Source organism: Megascapheus bottae, chromosome 3 (genome assembly GCF_031878675.1).
Source record: "Megascapheus bottae isolate mThoBot1 chromosome 3, mThoBot2.hap1, whole genome shotgun sequence".
NCBI lineage: Eukaryota > Metazoa > Chordata > Mammalia > Rodentia > Geomyidae > Megascapheus > Megascapheus bottae.
The window spans coordinates 86,747,005-86,763,276 of NC_143511.1; the positions used below are offsets into that span (position 1 = coordinate 86,747,005).

Here is a 16,272-nt window from a genome sequence, read left to right on the forward strand (position 1 = left end):
ATGGCTCTTGCCTCTCAAAGGTGGCCAGGGTCATCCCTGCTGACAGGAGAGTAGCCAGCCTTGGGTTACAAGGGTGCCAGTGCAGCCTACTGGGCTGGGTCAAGTCACCACATAACCCCCCCCACCCTAGGAGTCAAACCAGATGGGGAGAAAGGATTGAGGATTTGCCTACGGTGGCTCCACTGGACATCTCAGCCAGGGTGCAAATGTCTGCAGAGCCCATGTCTTAGCCACAGCTGGAGTGGAACTAAATTAGACTATGTGGCCTCCCCAGAACTCACTGGTAATTGGAGCCAGAGCAAAATGCTGACTGCACCTCTGGGTATTAATAGTGCCAGCTAGTGAGTCCAGGGCTGCGGCTGAGGCCAGCTCCAGCCACGGCTCCACCCAGGGAGGGTAAGGTGACCACTCTGGAGAAGACCTGAGTAAACCCTTCCAGAGGTCTGTGGTCAGAAGGCCTGTCTGGTCCCAGCCTGATTCCCCGAGACCCAGAGGGCCTCGACAGACAGGCTAATGCCTGTCTGAGACTCAGCTTCCTCATCTGTCAAACAGGGTCATCACAACTAGTTCTTGGAAATGCTGGTTAAACACAACTAGGTCAAAGTCAGCAGAGCACCCTTCCCGCCTTCCACCCATCCATGCCTGGGGGTCACTTGTCTGGGATACAGGGTGACCTACACATGTCATTACACATACAAGAGGGAGATGTAGAGCCGTTTCCCTCTCTCTTCTCAGCCTGAGGTGGAAATCTCTAGAAGGGAGGAATGTTAGCCCAGCCAGTTGCAACAGCCAGTTTCTTTATGCCTGCCTGCCTGCCTGCCTCCCTCCCTTTTGTCTTTTGATGTGTCATTACTGAGGCTTGAATTCAGAGCCTTCCACTTTCAGTTGGCTTTTTCTGCTCAAGGCTGGTGCATTTACAAGGAACCCCACACTCAGGCTGTGGGATTCTGGTCTCACCTGAGCCCTGTCCTCAGGAGGGAGAGAAAGCTGGGCTTTGCCAAGGCCTAGGGGATTGTTATATGATAGGGATGGGACCCTGCTCAGCTTTATTTTTCCTTGCCAGTCCTGTGGTTCAGGGCTTATTTATTTTTGTTCAAGTAGTGCTCTACCAGTTGAGCCTTCACACCTCCACTTCTGGCTTTCTGGTGGTTAACTGGAGATGAGAGTCTCATGGGCTTTCCTGCCTGGGCTGGTTTTGAACCACCGTCCTCGGATCTGGGCTTCCTGAGTAGCCAGGGTTAACAGTGTGAGCCACGGGAACTCAGCCCCTGCTCAGCTTTTTAGGGACCTCATCTCCCCCTCCAGGCAGCAGCCCCTGGGGCGTCCTGCCCCCGGCACAGCAAGCCGGCCATCCTCCCAGCCCAGGACCTGGGGGAACGCACGGTGCCCTCCACTGAGTGCCCGCCGAGCTGTGCGCCCCCAGGGGCTGGCAGCCGAGGCTTTGCCTCTGCAGTGCCCGCGGTGTGCGCGGCTCCCAGCCCGGCCCGGCCCCGGTGACTGGCAGGCTGCGGGAAGGCTCTGGAGCGCTCCGTGCCCAGAGGGATCTCCAGTGACAGATCTATTACGGACCAATGATGAGCCCTTCCTCTAAAGGAAAGCCAGCCCCGCCCCCGCCATGTCGCTGGATCGTGATGCTCGGCACCGAATTCAAGCCTGGCACTGAAAGGCAATGAGAAGCTAGCCTGGGGGTTTCATGAGATGGCCGAGGGAGGAGCCGGCCTGGCCCCGGGGCTGCGGCGGGGGAGGCTCCTGGAGACGGGTGCCCGGGGCCGCCCTCCTCCCGTCCCCGGGACTGGGTCCTCGCCGCCCAGGCCGGGGGCAGCGGCCGGTGGATCCCAAGAGGCCCAGCGCGGTGAAGCCGGGGTCGGAGGCCGAGCCCCCCGCCCCCCGCAGAGCCCGGGTCAAGCGGGACTACATTTCCCAGAGTTCCCCGGGGCCGGACGTGCCGTGGGCGGGTTTACGTGGCGCAGCGCGGGCGGCCGCCCGGCGGCGCCCTCGGCGCAGGCCCCGCGCGGTGGGCTCCCTGGCTGGCCCGCGGGCGCTGCCGTCCCGCTCGGAGCGCGGTGGCCGCCGGAGGTGACCAGCCACGCGGAAGCGTCCTCTGCGTATTGAGCAGGCGGGCCGAGCCGTGGCCATGCCGGCGTCCCAGAGCCGGGCCCGCGCCCGGGACCGCGGCGGCGTCCTGCACCGGGCCGAGTTCCTGTCGCTGAGCCAGCCGCCCCGGGGCGGGCCCGAGCCGCGCGCGCCCCGCCGGGCCCCGGGGCCGCCGCCGCCGCCGCCGCCCGCGGGCCAGCCGCCGCCGCTGCCCGAGGAGGACTGCATGCAGCTGAACCCCTCCTTCCGCGGCATCGCCTTCAACTCCCTGCTGGCCATCGACATCTGCCTGTCCAAGCGGCTGGGCGTGTGCGCCGGGCGCGCCGCGTCCTGGGCCGGCGCCCGCTCCATGGTGAAGCTCATCGGCATCACGGGCCACGGCGTCCCCTGGATCGGGGGCACCCTCCTCTGCCTGGTGAGGAGCAGCACCCTGGCCGGCCAGGAGGTGCTCATGAACCTGCTGCTCGGTGAGTGCGCCCGCGGGGCCCGAGGGACGGGCTCGGCGGGAACGGGGCCTCGGGAGGCTGGGGGCCCAGCACCACGCAGGGAGGCAGGGGCCGGACCGCGGTGGCCCCAGCTCGGCGTGCGGCAGGGCTGGAAGCTGCCCCGGCCACCCCTCCGCGCTGCCTGGTCAGGAGGGCCCGGCCTGAGCCGCCCCGGCGCCTTACCTGTCGGTCCCCAGGGGAACGGGTCACTGGAGGAGGGGCTGGTCCTTGCTTTGTTTTGCTGGGCTGTGCCACCGGCCCTTCAGCCTAGCACTGCCCTGTGCCAGTTGCCACATGGGACCGACGGGCAAGGCCAGCTACCCCAGACACCTGGCAGTGACACCCAGCCCCCATCCGCCTCAGAGCCCTCCTGGCACCTCTGGGTCCTCGGGGTGCCAGCCTCCAAGCCAGGACCACGGTGGTGGCGATTGCCCTGCCCTGCCCTTCCCGGCCTGCTCATCATTGGGGGACAGGCAGGAGGGAGGTCACAGGCAAGGCAAGCAGGAAGAGAGGGTGAGGGTTAGATCCCCAGGAACTGTTCCAGAGTCACAGCGGAGCTGCCTGCCACAGCAGCCTCGGAAGAAGCAAGCCGTCAGATCTTAGTGAGGAGGTCATCCATCTGTTATGTCTTAGTAGGTTATCAATATTCTATTCTTTTTAATTTCGTCAGAGGCTGGTGGCCCCCATCTTCCCCTTACACTGGCAGTTCATTATACCGGAAATCAAGCAGCCTGGCCTAGCATCCAAACTTGAAGCTACAGAGGCCTCTGTTAGCCACTGGTGCCATACCTGGGCCTTGGGAAGAAGAGGCAGAGGTAGGGAGCAGAGCCACTGGGCGAGAAGCTTCCAGCAGAACCTGCTCCCATTATCTGAAGTGTCCCTGGTGCCCAAAACCACCTTGGGGGTGGGGCAGGGGAAACGGGAAAGCTGTGAGGCTGTGTCTGTGATCCTCACTACTCAGGAGGCTGAGACCTAAGGATGGATATTCACAGCCAGCCCAGACGGGAAGACCATGAGAATCTTACCTTCAATTAGCCAGCAAAAAGCTGAAAATAGAGCCGTGTGTGGCTCAAATGGTAGCCATGAATGAAAAAGCCAAGCAAGAGCACAAGGCCCTGACTTCAAGTCCTACTATTCACACACACACACACATGAAGGAAGGAATGAAGCTGTATGGGAGTCAGGCTGTTGTCAGAGACGGCGCAAGGAAGTTCATCAAGCCTATCTCTGTTCCTTCTAGCTTTTCTGGTGTGATGATAGAAGGAGGGGGCCATGGCTTATTGAGAGTTTGCTATATGCCAAGCTGTACATAAGCTGTTTCTGATCTTCACCATGATCCCCCAAGTATGGTGCTGGAATAGCCCCTCCCATGCACATTTTTGTTTTGTTTTGTTTTTTGGTGCTGGTATCAGGACTTGAATTCTAGACTTCCTCCATTTGCTTGTTTTTTTTTTTTTTTTTTTTGCTCATGGATGGTGCTTTACCACCTGAGCCATGCCTTTAGTCCACCACCTTGCTGGCTAATTGGAGATGGACAGACTTTTCTACCTTGACTGGCTTTGAACCACAGTCCTCCAGGTCTCAGCACTCTGAGACCTGATTATTATATGAGACCCCAGCTCTCAGCTTTATTCCTCCTTTAAAGAGAAGGAAACGCGGGGCCGGGAGTTTGGCCTAGTGGTTAAAGTGCTTGCCTAGCATGCACGAAGACCCGGGTTCAATTCCTTAGTACTGCATACATAGAAAAAAGCCGGAAGTGGTGCTAAGGCTCAAGTGGTAGAGCTCTAGCCTTGAGAAAGTCCAAGGACAGTGCTCAGGCCCTGAGCTCAAGCCCAGGACTGGCATTATCCAAGCAGGGGCAGAGAGAACCTTGTGCTCTTGAGAGCTTCCTGTGGGATGGCGCTCCAGCAGGGGTGAGCTTCCAAGAAAAGGAAGTGTGGAAGCCAGCATCATCACTGTCCAAAATAGCTCCACCTTCGTCCGCTTTGTATACACCAGCATCCAAGCATGTTTAGACGAAAGCTGCCCCTACCCCCAGGCATCAAAAAATTTTGCAACTCTTTTTTTTTTTTTTTTTTTTTTGCCAGTCCTGGGACTTGATCTCAGGGCCTGGGCACTGTCCTTGGCTTTTCTCAAGGCTCTACCACTTGAGCTATAGCGTCACTTCCATCTTTTTCTTTTTTTCTTTTCCTTTTTTATTTTTTTTGGTTATGGGGCCTGGGAGCTGTCCCTGAGCTCTTCAGCTCAAGGCTATCACCCTACCCCTGGAGCCACAGCACCACTTCCAGTTTTCTGGCAGGTTAACTGGAGATAAGAGTCTCATGGACTTTGGTGTCCAAGCTGGCTTTGAACCAAGATCCTCAGATCTCAGCCTCCTGAGTAGCTAGGATTACAGGTGTGAACCACCATGCTGGGATCCAGCTTTTTTTGTGTATGTGGTACCAAGGAATTGAACCTAGGTCTTCATGTGTGCTAGGCAAGCACTCCACCACTAGGCCACACTCCCAGTCCTTGCAACACGTTTATTAGAATGAAGTTTCTGGCTCTCTCCAGCAACCTGCTGCCATGAACACAGAGGTGTAAAGAAATGATTTGAGATTCCTTTTTTTTCTTTTTGTTGGTTGCAGGGCTTGAACTCAGGGCCTTGGCCTATTTGTGCTCAAAGCTAGCACTCTACCATGTGAGCCACAGCACCACTTTCGTTTTTTGTGTGGTTAATTGGAAAGTCTCACAGGGACTTTTCTGCCACAACTGGCTTTGAACCATGATCCTCAGATCTCAGCCTCAGCTAGGATTACAAGTATGAGCCATGCACAGTTATTTCCCTGATTGGAAATTACAGTATCTTTTTTTTTTTTTTTTTTTTTTGCAGTGGTGGTACCAGGGTTTGAACTCAGGGCTTATGTTTGTCTGGTTGGTGCTCTACTCCTTGAGTCATGACCATGCCTCGAACCCAGAGTTTTTGCTAGTTATCTTAGAGGTGGAGTCTCATGGACTTTTCTGCCTGGGCAAGACCCTCCAATTCTCAGTGGCATGGGCCACTGGCTTCCTACTGACAGTAACCTTTAAATTTTTTATCCTTTTTTTTTTTTTTTGCTTTGCTTTATTTTGTTTTGTTTTCTTTCTTTCTTTTTTTAAACTTTTAACTTTAAGAACATTGTCCATGGAGTGCAACAAATGGTATGCCTTCCCGTAACTTTCAACAGTGAATGTCAGTACATCCATTTTACAGAGTGGTAAACTGAGGCTGGAGGACCAAGCAGGGGGCCCATTGCTGCATGCCATGGAGCTGAGGTAGGGATGCGCAGGGAGTTGTTGACAGATGATGACCAATGTCACTGTTGGGGGAGCTGGAGGGCCTGGAGGAGTGGGAGAGCCCTGGGCAGACCTGTCCCGGCCCCCTGGGCCCAGGGCTCCTGGCAATGCCCAAGGCTGGACCATTGATACGGCTGGGATCCAAAGGCACAGCTTAAGAGCTGTGAGAAACAGGATCTGGGCCTAGGAGGATGTCAGCAGGCCCGGCCAGGTTCCCGTGTGCTCTTTCTGCCTCCTGCCCCAGGGCACACAGCCAAGACTGCAGAATGCAGAGCCAAGGGTTAGCAGCGGGCAAACACTGAAAAGCAGCCAGACCTGGGGGCAAGTCCCAGGCTTGGTGTGACCTTGGGCAAGTGGGCTCACCTCTCAGAGCCTGGCTTTCCTCATCTGCCAAGTGGGACCTTTTTTTTTTTTTTCCCGCCAGTCCTGAGACTGAACTTATGGTCTGAGCACTGTCCTTGGGCTTTCTCAAAGCCAGAGCTCTACCGCTTGAACAACAGCACCGCTTCCAGCTTTTTTCTATGTATGTGGTATGGAGGAATGGAACCTGGGTCTTCATGCATGCTAGGCAAGCACTGTACCACTAGGCCACACTGGGTCTGGGCTCTTTTCTGAAACGTAGCACAGAGCACTTGTCACTGGTAGGAGGCTGTCCCATGGCTGCGAGGAAGCCCTGCCCACCTCCCATCAGCCCACCCCTCCTCCAGGCTCCAGATGCTGCTGAAAAGACCCCTTCCCGAAGCTCCATAACCCCTGCAGCCTGGGCCTAATCCCAGCGGCAGGGGGCAGTGGCCCACAATTCCAGCCCGCCTTCCTCCTGGGCTGTCCGATGGTGAAAAAGCCCTCTTGTCTTCTTCCCATCTTCTGAGTTCTTTCCTGAGATCATCGTGAACGTGAAAGCTCAGTGGTTTTTGGCTAGGTATGGAGGGTCGGGCCTGTAAGCCTAGTTCCTTAGAAGGCAGAGCTAGGAAGATGGTGGTTTGAGACCAGCTGTGGCAAAAGCATTAAGACCTGATCTGAAAAATAACTAAAAACAGTAGTGTATGGCTCAAGTGGTAGAGTGCCAGCATAGCAAGCCCGAGATCCCGAGTTCCAGCCCCTCTTCATTCACTCCCTCTTCCCCTGGCTCCTGGCAGCCACCTCTACTTTCTGTCTCTGAATCTGATGAAGCAGGGAAGGGGGCCTGACTCATAGCATTTGTCTTCCGTACCTGGCTTATGTCACTTAGCTTTATATCCTTAGGGCTCATCTATGATATAGCAGGCATGAGAATTCTTTCCTTTTTATGGCTGAATACCATTTCACCATGTGGCTAGACTACATCATGTTTTGTTGTTGTTTTGCCAGTCCTGGGTCTTGTACTCAGGGCCTGAGCACTGTCCTTGGGCTTTCCTGAGGCTAGAGCTCTACCACTTGAGCCACAGCACCATTTCTGGCTTTTTCTATGTATCTGTGGTACCGAGGAATAGAACCTAGGTCTTCGTGCATGCTAGGCAATCACCCTACCACCAAACTCCCGGCCCTCTGCCCAGTATTTTATTGGTTGATATGAGGTCTTCTTAGGCAAGATTATACAGAAACCAAGGTTTTCAAGTTTGAGTCTTAGAGTCTTTATTAAATAGCTAGTGACTGCATGGCGGATTCTTGTCCCAAAGTCCAGCAGCCAGAAAACACACTCAATACAGTTAGGAAACAGGCCAGAGATGACGAAACAGCAAATACGATACCTGCAAGACAATTCAGCCCCAAAGGAGAGCTGAACTGGGATGCCATGGTGACCTAAGAATAGCCAGGAGACAGGACCCAAACACAGAGACATGTGGCTTGGTGTAATGGCACCTGAGCTGGTTCAGGCCTGAATAAGTTCAGGGCAGCGGGCAGAGTCACAGGAAGCTCCCTGGCCCAGGTACTGGACTGCAGGTCTGATAACCTGTCAGCCAAGTGCCCGCCTCTGTCTCCAGGGTTGCAGGTGGGAGGGGGCTTCACCTTCCTCACCATGAGGACCAGAGCTAGGTCTTAAATCACCAGATGTAAGGCTTTCCTGAGGCTGTATTTTCTCAGGAGCAGCGCCTACCCGCTCACCTTGAGAGTAGGCCTCTGCATTTAATGAATATCCTCTTCTCATCATTAGGCTTTCCAGCACTCGGTAAAGAATTCTTCCCCCCTCCCCCCCCAGTAAGAGGTACCAGAATGGCTGAGGAGCCAGCAGCCCCCAGCACCTGGCCAGGCAGTGGCATGACTTAGGCTTAGCTACCTTACTTCAGTCTCACTAACTTCTGCCCTAGCAGGCTTTGAACCACAATCCTCCTGCTCACTGCCTGAGTAGCTAGCATTTCAGGCATAAACCACCACGTCTGGCTACTCCTTTTTAGAGTAAGAAATGATTCAAACATCACAGTGTCAATGTAAGCAAGAAAAAAAAAATTGGGAGAGAGGACCCAGTCCTCAAAAGTTTGCACCTGCAGTCCTAGCTACTCAGAAGGCTGAGAAGTGGAGGATCCTAGTTCAAAGCCCTCCTGGAGAACAAAAACTGAATGACTCCACTCCCAGAATAAAGAGAAAAACCCAGGCTGGAGGCATAGACTAAGCATCAGAGCACCTATGGGCCAGAAAGCTGAGCAAGAGTATAAGGCAGTATTCCTTCCCCCCCCCAAAAAAAAAGTTCGTGGAGATTCTACAAAGGATTGTAAACTGTAATTGGGCACAGCCAACTTTGTGCTAAGAACACATAGGCTCTAGTGAATGATGGGACGCTAGAGAGTGAGACGTCAAAGGACAGATTCACCAGGACTGCAGCAGGCAGGCCTCTGAATGTGACCCCTGGCCACATGACCAACGCCCCATGCAGGAGACCAGCGGTATTGGTACAAGGCTGGCCTCAAGTCCCCCAAGGCAGCTTTTGTGACCAAGGCTCTGGGGGCTCCAGGCTGGCTGTGTGGTGGCGGCTGTGCAACTCTGGCTTTGGAAGTAGTGTTGTGGTTCAAAGTGGTCAAGCACTAGCCTTGAGCAGAAAAGCCCACAGACAGTCCCAAGGCCCTGACTGAAAAGAAGAAGAAGAAGACGACCAGGCCCAGTGGCTCACGCCTGTAATCCTGGCTACTCAGGAGGCTGAGATCTCAGGATCACTGTTCAAAGCCAGCCCAGGCACTAAAGTCCATAAGACTCTTATCTCCAATTAACCACCAGAAAACTAGCAGTAGCACTGTGGCTCAAGGGTAGCCAAGGGTAGCCTTGAACTGAAGAGTTCAATGACAACATCAGATCCAGAGTTCAAGTCTCATGACCGACAAAAAAAACGGGGGGGAGGGGGAGGCAGGAGTATGGCCCAGTGGTAGAATGCCTGCTTAGCATGCATGAAGCCCTGAGTTTGATTCCCTGGTACCATCTACATAGAAAAGGCTGGAAGGGATGCTGTGGCTCAAGTGGTAGAGCACTGGCCTTGAGGAAGCCTAAGGACAGTGCTCAGGCCCTGAATTCAAGTCCCAGGACTAACAAAAAAAAAAAAAAAAAGAGGAGGGGGCAGGAGTTTGGCCTAGTGGTAGAGCGCTTGCATAGCATGCACAAAGACCTGGATTTGATCTTTGATACCAAATATATAGAAAAGGCCAGAAATGGTGCTGTGGATCAAGTGGTAGAATTTTAGCCTTGAGAAAGCCTAAGGACAGTGCTTAGGCTCAGAGTTCAAACCCCAGGACTGGAGGAGGAGGAGGAGGAGAAGAAAGAAAGAAAGAAAGAAAGAAAGAAAGAAAGAAAGAAAGAAAGAAAGAAAGAAAGAAAGAAAGAAAGAGAGAGAGAGAGAGAGAAAGAAAGGGAAAGGAAAGGAAAGAAAGAAAGAAGAAAAGAAGACCACGACCAGACCACGACGCTACTGGGGCCGGATGTTTGGCCTAGTGGTAGAGTGCATGAAGACCCAGGTTTGATTCCTCAGTACCACATACACAGAAAAAAGTCAGAAGTGGTACTGAGGCTCAAGTGGTAGGCCTCTAGCTTTGAGAAAGTCCAAAGACAGTGCCCAGGACTGGTGAAAAAAAAACCAGCCTACCCCAAGAGCAGGCAGTGTCAGCATGTCAGCAGTTCAGGCCCTGTGCTCTGTTGGCACACACTAGCTGTTTGCACAGCTGGGTCCTGACTCTGTTGGGCCTTGAGAGACCAGCTCTACTGTATGCGGGGTCCCAGTCCATTCCCCCAGCCCCCACACTGAGCTAAGCAAACCTATATTTCAGCCCAAGCCCCTGACCAGCCCCTCGGCCAACTTCCCAGACAGGTGAGCCCTGCAGCCCGTACCCAGCCTCCTGATCTGGTGGACAGCCGAGGAGCTAACCCTTCCTCCAGGCTTCAAGCCCTGTGTGGGGCTTAACCCAAATCACCAGTCAGACACATTTCTGCCCCTAGTGGCAGGCTCCCACCCCTGCCAGCTCCCTACAGGGTTCAGCTGTCCCCAGGGCTCTGCCATACAGCATGGAAAACAAGCTGCCCATGAGAGGGGCAAGGCAAACAGGGTCTGCCGAGCCAGGGCTGGGGTCCATGGTCTGGTAGTACTGGTGACAGGTTGACATCAGCCCTGGTGTCTTCATGCGGGTGAAGAGTCCTATAAGGCTGGTGGGGGCACCAAGGCCTCATGCCTGCACCCAGGCATCAGGGGTGAGCTGGGCACTGCACTGAAGCCTACCTGCCAGTGCATAATGGACTCTGGGTATGTGTGTATGCATGCACGTATACAGGTATGCATGCCCATGCAGTCACAGTCTCCATGTGTACAGATGACTAATACACATGTGGAGGCATGTGCACATAACACAACCCATGAGTACACACTTGCACATACACACAACACTTAGACAGTAGAAGAACAAGAGCCCTAGGATTCTACCCACCCAGCCTCCTGCTCTCCAGAGCTGCCCACTGGCTCCTGAAATAACCTTTCTCTGTGTGTGTGCATACACGCACACACACACATACACAATTATATATGATTCACACATACACATTTCTTTTTTTATTTTGTGCCAGTTCTAGAGCTTGAACTCAAGTGCTGTCCCTTAGCTTTTTCACTCAAGGCTGGAGCTCTACTTCTTGGGATCTTTTAGAGGTTCATTGAAGATAAGAGTCTCACAGACTTTCCTGCTTGGTGTGGCTTTGAACCATGAGCCTCAGATCCTAGCTCCCTGGGATCTAACAGCTAGGGTGACAGCCGTGTGATCTGCTGACACCGGTTCATTTCAATCTTCTCTTCGGCCATGAGCACTGTCCTTGGGCTTTCTCAAGGCTTCAGGTTCTACCACTTGAGCCACAGCATCATTTCCGGCTTTTTCTGTGTATGTGGAACTGAGGAATCAAACCCAGGTCTTCGTGCATGCTAGGCAAGCACTCTTCTATTAGGCCAAAGTCCCGGCCCCTCAGTTCAACCATTTCTAAGTGCACAGTTCGGGGTTTGTCATTGGCAATGACCTGGGGTGCTTGTTGTCTAGACTCCATCAGCCACATCTGTCTCACCCATTGCAGGTTTTCAGGATTGTGAATAATTCTGCAGTGAGCATCCTTGACCAAGAGTCTGGCGTTAAGCACATCTATACCGTGGCACAGCCATCATCACTGTCCTTATCTCGAAGAACTGAGTCTGGCCCCCTGAGGCATGAAGGCCACTGCTCCCCAAACCCAGCTTGTCCCGTGACTTCCCTCACGGAAGTGGACTCCAGCACTATTTGCACTTTAGGGAAATACCTTATTAGATGGGTACTGGTGACTCACACCTCAGTCCTAGCTTAGGATGCTGAGAGTGGAAGAGGAAGATCACAGTTCAAAGCCAACCCAGGCAGGGAAAGTCTGTGAGATTTCTGTTGTTGTTGGGCTTGAACCCAAGGCCTGGGTACTCTCTGAGCTCTTTTGCTCAAGGCTAGTACTCTACCACGTTGAGCCATAGTGCCACTTCCAGTTTTTTGAGTGGTTAGAGATAAGTCTCCTAGGGACTTTTTTGCCTGGGCTGCTTTGAACCACGATCCTCAGATCTTAGCTCCTGAGCTCGGATTACAGTGTGAGCCACCAACCCATCCGGAGACCCTTATCTCCAGTTAGACACTAAAAAAGCCAGAAGTGAAGCTTTGGCTCAAGTGGTAGAGCGCCACTTTTGAACACAAAATCCCAGGGGGCAGTGCCCAGGCCCCTCACTCAAGCCTCAGCACTGGTGTTCGTGCACACACGCGCACACACACACAGTGCACAAGTAGTGCGTGTTCAAGGTTAAATATGTATTATGTATTATATGTGTATGTACGCAGAATTAGACACTTAGCGCTGGGGCTGGGAAGGGGCACTATGACCCCGCAGGGGCGCTCTTCCTGGATGGCGTCCATGCTCTGCCTCTCCCTCTGGCAGTCCTTCAGTGCTATGAATGTGCCCAGCCAGGCCCGGCCCTCGCTGTCGGCACTCCGCAGTCTCCAGTGCAGTTGTCTGGACTCAGCTGCCGCATCGTCTCCTGTGAAGGGCACCAGGGTTATAAATAACCCTGCACTGCACAGCCTTGAGCCTCCCTTCACTGCCAGCCACGACCAGCAGGGCCTTCATTGCTCAGGTCCCCAGCAACCCAGCCTCAGCCCCATCTTCCCAGCCCGGCTTCCCAAAGCCCTGCCCGGCCACGCTGGCTTTAGACTGCATTGTCCAGGGACCCAGTGCAAAAAGGAGCTACATGAGGCCTCTGGCGGATGGTGGTGCAGCAGTGCTCTGTGTCCCTGAGGGCCGCTGGGCTGGGGAAAGGGAAACACAGCCCCGGAGCAGCCGAGCTTCTACCCTGGGAGGCTCCGCCACTGGATCCGAGGGTAGAGGTGGTAGTGTGCTGGTGCCCAGCCTTTGAAACGCTTCTTGGCTTGAGCTGGCCTCAGCCTGTGACCCTCCTAATCTCTGCCTCCCTAGTAGCTGGAATGACAGAGATGTACCACCGTGACCAACTGCTAATAGAGATGAGGTCTTGAGTTTTTTATTTTTTGCCTAAACTGGCCCCAGACTGTGAACCTTCCTTCCATTCCCTGCCTCCCAGGTAGGTAGGATTATGGGCAAGAGCTACTAATCTGGGTGCTGGTGGCTCACACGTGTAATCCTAGCTACTGAGGAAACTGATCTGAGGGTTGTGGCTTGAAGCCACACCGGGCAGGAAAGTCCTTCAGACTCTTTTCATGACAGTCCTGGGGCTTGAATCCTGGGCCTGGGCACTCTCCTTGAGCTGCTTCTTTTTTTTTCCTTAAGGCTCTACCACTTGAGCCACAGCGCCACTACTGGCTTTTTGTTTTTAGTAGTTTCTGAGTGTCATGGACTTTCGTGCCAGGCTGGCTTAAAATCGTGATCTTTGGATCTTAGCCTCCTTAGTAGCTAGAATTAGAGCCATGACTCACCAGTACCTAGCTTCCTTGAGACTCATCTCCAGTTAACCACCAAAAAGCTAAGGTGGGACTGTGGTTCAAGTGGCAGAGTGTTAGCCTTGAGTGAAAAAACTAAAGGATGGTGCCCAGGCACTGGCACAAAGAGAAAAGACAAAACAGGAAAGAAAGCTGTGAGGAAAGCTGTGATGAGGCGAAGCAGGGTGAGGGAGGGACAGACACGGAGGGGCGTCGAGGGTGGAGGGAAGGGCTGTGCAGAGGTGCAAAGCCCGCTGCATGTCTGAGCACAGTGTGCAGGGGCGGCTGGGACAGGGAGGGTGGTGGCTGGGGTGCTGATGCCCTGGGTCCCCGTCTCCCGCCCACAGCCCTGCTCCTGGACATCATGACCGTGGCCGGCGTGCAGAAGCTGATCAAGCGGCGTGGCCCGTACGAGACCAGCCCCGGGCTCCTGGACTACCTGACCATGGACGTGTACGCCTTCCCCGCCGGGCACGCCAGCCGCGCCGCCATGCTCTCCAAGTTCTTCCTGAGCCACCTGGTGCTGGCCGTGCCGCTGCGCGTCCTGCTGGTGCTGTGGGCCCTCTGCGTGGGCCTGTCTCGCGTCATGATCGGCCGGCACCACATCACCGACGTCATCTCCGGCTTCATCATCGGCTACTTCCAGTTCCGCCTGGTGGAGGTGGTCTGGCTGTCCTCCAACACCTGCCAGATGCTCATCTCTGCCTGGTGAGCCGCCGCCCTCGCTCACTTCCCTGTCTTGGTTGGAGGCTGGCGAGGCCAGGGGGCCTGCTTCTGTTCTTGAGCCCTGAGACACTCAGGGACCAGGGCCACCCACAGGGACAGCTTTGTCCCCGTGGAGCCTCTGCAGACAAGAACAAGACGGCGGACGGGGGCTGAGTCTCCACTGCCTCGCCTGCTGCATTCTTGGCTGTGCCCACATGCCACAGCATGATCCCCGCAGAGTGCCCCAGTGTCCCCAGCACGGGTGTCATCGCCGTCTGTGATGCTCACATCCAGAGCGGACCCTGGTCTGCCCGGTGCCTGGAGCGTGGGGAAGGGCGATGTGGTCCAGGGCATTTGGGCAGGGCTGCACACTCTGCCGCCACCATGGACGTTCTTGAGGGCTGTTAGTACTTTATAAAGGCCTGGACAAGCCTGCAAAGTCCTGCTGCTCAGCCTCTGGTTTAGCTTCATGCTTCCTGTTGAACCTTTTCTCAAGAAATAGCTATTATTAAAACCCCCTGCCCCCAGGAACTGCTAATTCCCAAAACTTTGTGTGGAGAGGGGGACTGCTGCCCCCCCTGGGGCTTGACCTGGCAGGGCGCAGAAGGAGTCAGGTGTGCCCTGTAGGTGTCACTACATCTTTGCCCCCTGGGGGCCTGGACTCTGTGGCCTAAGAGATCCTTCTACAGCAGCCATGTCATGTGACAATACAGGTGATATGCAAAACTCCCTGTCCCGTGTGGGGTTCTTATGGTTTTGTTTTCCTGCTAGTAATGGGATTTGAACTCAGGGTGTTACTGTTCCAGGCAAGCGGTCTATGGCTGAGACACACCTCTAGTCCATCGTGTGGGTGTGGGTATGGGTGTAGGTGTGACTTTGCTTTTGAGTCTCACAAGGACTTTTCTGTCTGGGCCAGCTTTGAACCATGATCCTCCGATCTCAGCCTCCTGAGTTGCTAGGACAGCAGGCTTGGACCTCCAGTGCGATTGCGTTATTTACGAGCTAGCCAACCTTTGCAGCCCCCACCTACCACAGTCTGGGAGCTGGGGCTGGGACTGCATCTGAGATCATGGTTACCAGTGACAGACCCCAGGGGGCGCGTCCAGGCCCGCCGGGGAAGCCAGGACACTGAACATCATGTGGTCACTATGGGGAACAGCTCGGGCCCCTCGCAGGCTGCAGCCTCCCTTGGAGAGGGGTGGCTGGGGACATGTGTTAGGGAAAACAGTGGCCAAGGGGCACATGCTCACAGGTGCACCCCTGGGTCCTGGGTCCCGGATCCTAGATCCCCTGGGCTTCAGAGTGCCAGCCACACTTGCCTGGCCAGTTGTTGGTCCCACAAAACACAAATGGGAAGAAACTCACTTTCTGGACCTTGTAGAGCCATGTGACCTCGGGGTCCTCCCTTCAAAGCACATGGGACAGGGGTCACCCAGGGCTTCGTGGCCTCCTGTCAGCCACAGTGGGCCACGTTTGGACTTCTCAAAGGCTTTCGGGGTTATAAACCCAGAGATGGGGATTGACCCCTCTGTGTTCATTGCCTTGGCAAAAATTCCTGAAAATGAGAAATGAAGGCCAAAGACATTGTATGCCGTCCCTAGCCAGCTCTGCTGAAGGCCAGCCCCCCACCGTGGGAAAATCCCACCATGGGAAATGAGAGACACCTGGAAGCCACTTAGGTAGGAGTGGCTCATGTCTATCATCCTAGCTGCTCAGGACACTAAGATCTGAGGGTGGCAGTTCAAACCCAGCCCAGGGAAGATAATCCCAGGGGCTTATCTCCATTTATTCTCCCACACACACAGCTGGAAGTATAGTTGTGGCTCAACTATACTTGAGCAAAAAAATACTCAGGAAAAGTACAGACCTTGAGTTCATGCAAGTCCCAGTGAGTACAGTGGCTTCCCTAGTGGTCACTTGTCAGCTCAGATGAGCAGGGCTGAGGTGACTCAGGTCTCTGGGGCCTGGCAGCACAGTCCTGCTCTGGGAAGCTGGGGTAAAAGCCCTGGAGAAGCCAGCCCCTCACTCTGCCTCAGGGCCAGGGTAGCTGCCGTCCATATGAAGTCTGCATTCTGGCTCTGAGACCCGGAGGAAATGGGGAGGGCCAGGGGATGGCGGGAGCCAGAAGAGCCACCGACTCTGGCATCTGCTGCCCTCTGGCTCCAGGAAGGAATGAAACATCTGGCGGGGACTGACAGCTCCAACTTCCCAGAGGTTATGTAACTCAGGCATGCGCACAGCACGTGGTCACCGAGGCTCACACAGCCCAGCGCCAGCCCACCATTCCT

General features: G+C 54.8%; 1 protein-coding gene across 1 annotated transcript; it reads left to right on the top strand.

Moving 5' to 3' along the window:
* The first annotated feature begins 2,000 nt into the window (after positions 1-2,000).
* Positions 2,001-14,710, top strand: Plpp7 (phospholipid phosphatase 7 (inactive)). The gene is made up of 2 exons (XM_090330833.1): positions 2,001-2,561; positions 13,627-14,710. Exons 1-2 carry the CDS (start codon positions 2,135-2,137, stop codon positions 13,989-13,991), a joined length of 792 nt encoding a protein of 263 aa, XP_090186959.1. The 5' UTR covers positions 2,001-2,134; the 3' UTR covers positions 13,992-14,710.
* The last annotated feature ends 1,562 nt before the right edge of the window (positions 14,711-16,272 follow it).

Bases quoted from the DNA above. Each gene is read 5' to 3' on its own strand.
- Plpp7 (XM_090330833.1), top strand. From the start codon at position 2,135: ATGCCGGCGTCCCAGAGCCGGGCCCGCGCCCGGGACCGCGGCGGCGTC. The intron at 2,562-13,626 runs GTGAGTGCGCCC...TCCCGCCCACAG, and splicing joins GCTCATGAACCTGCTGCTCG to CCCTGCTCCTGGACATCATG.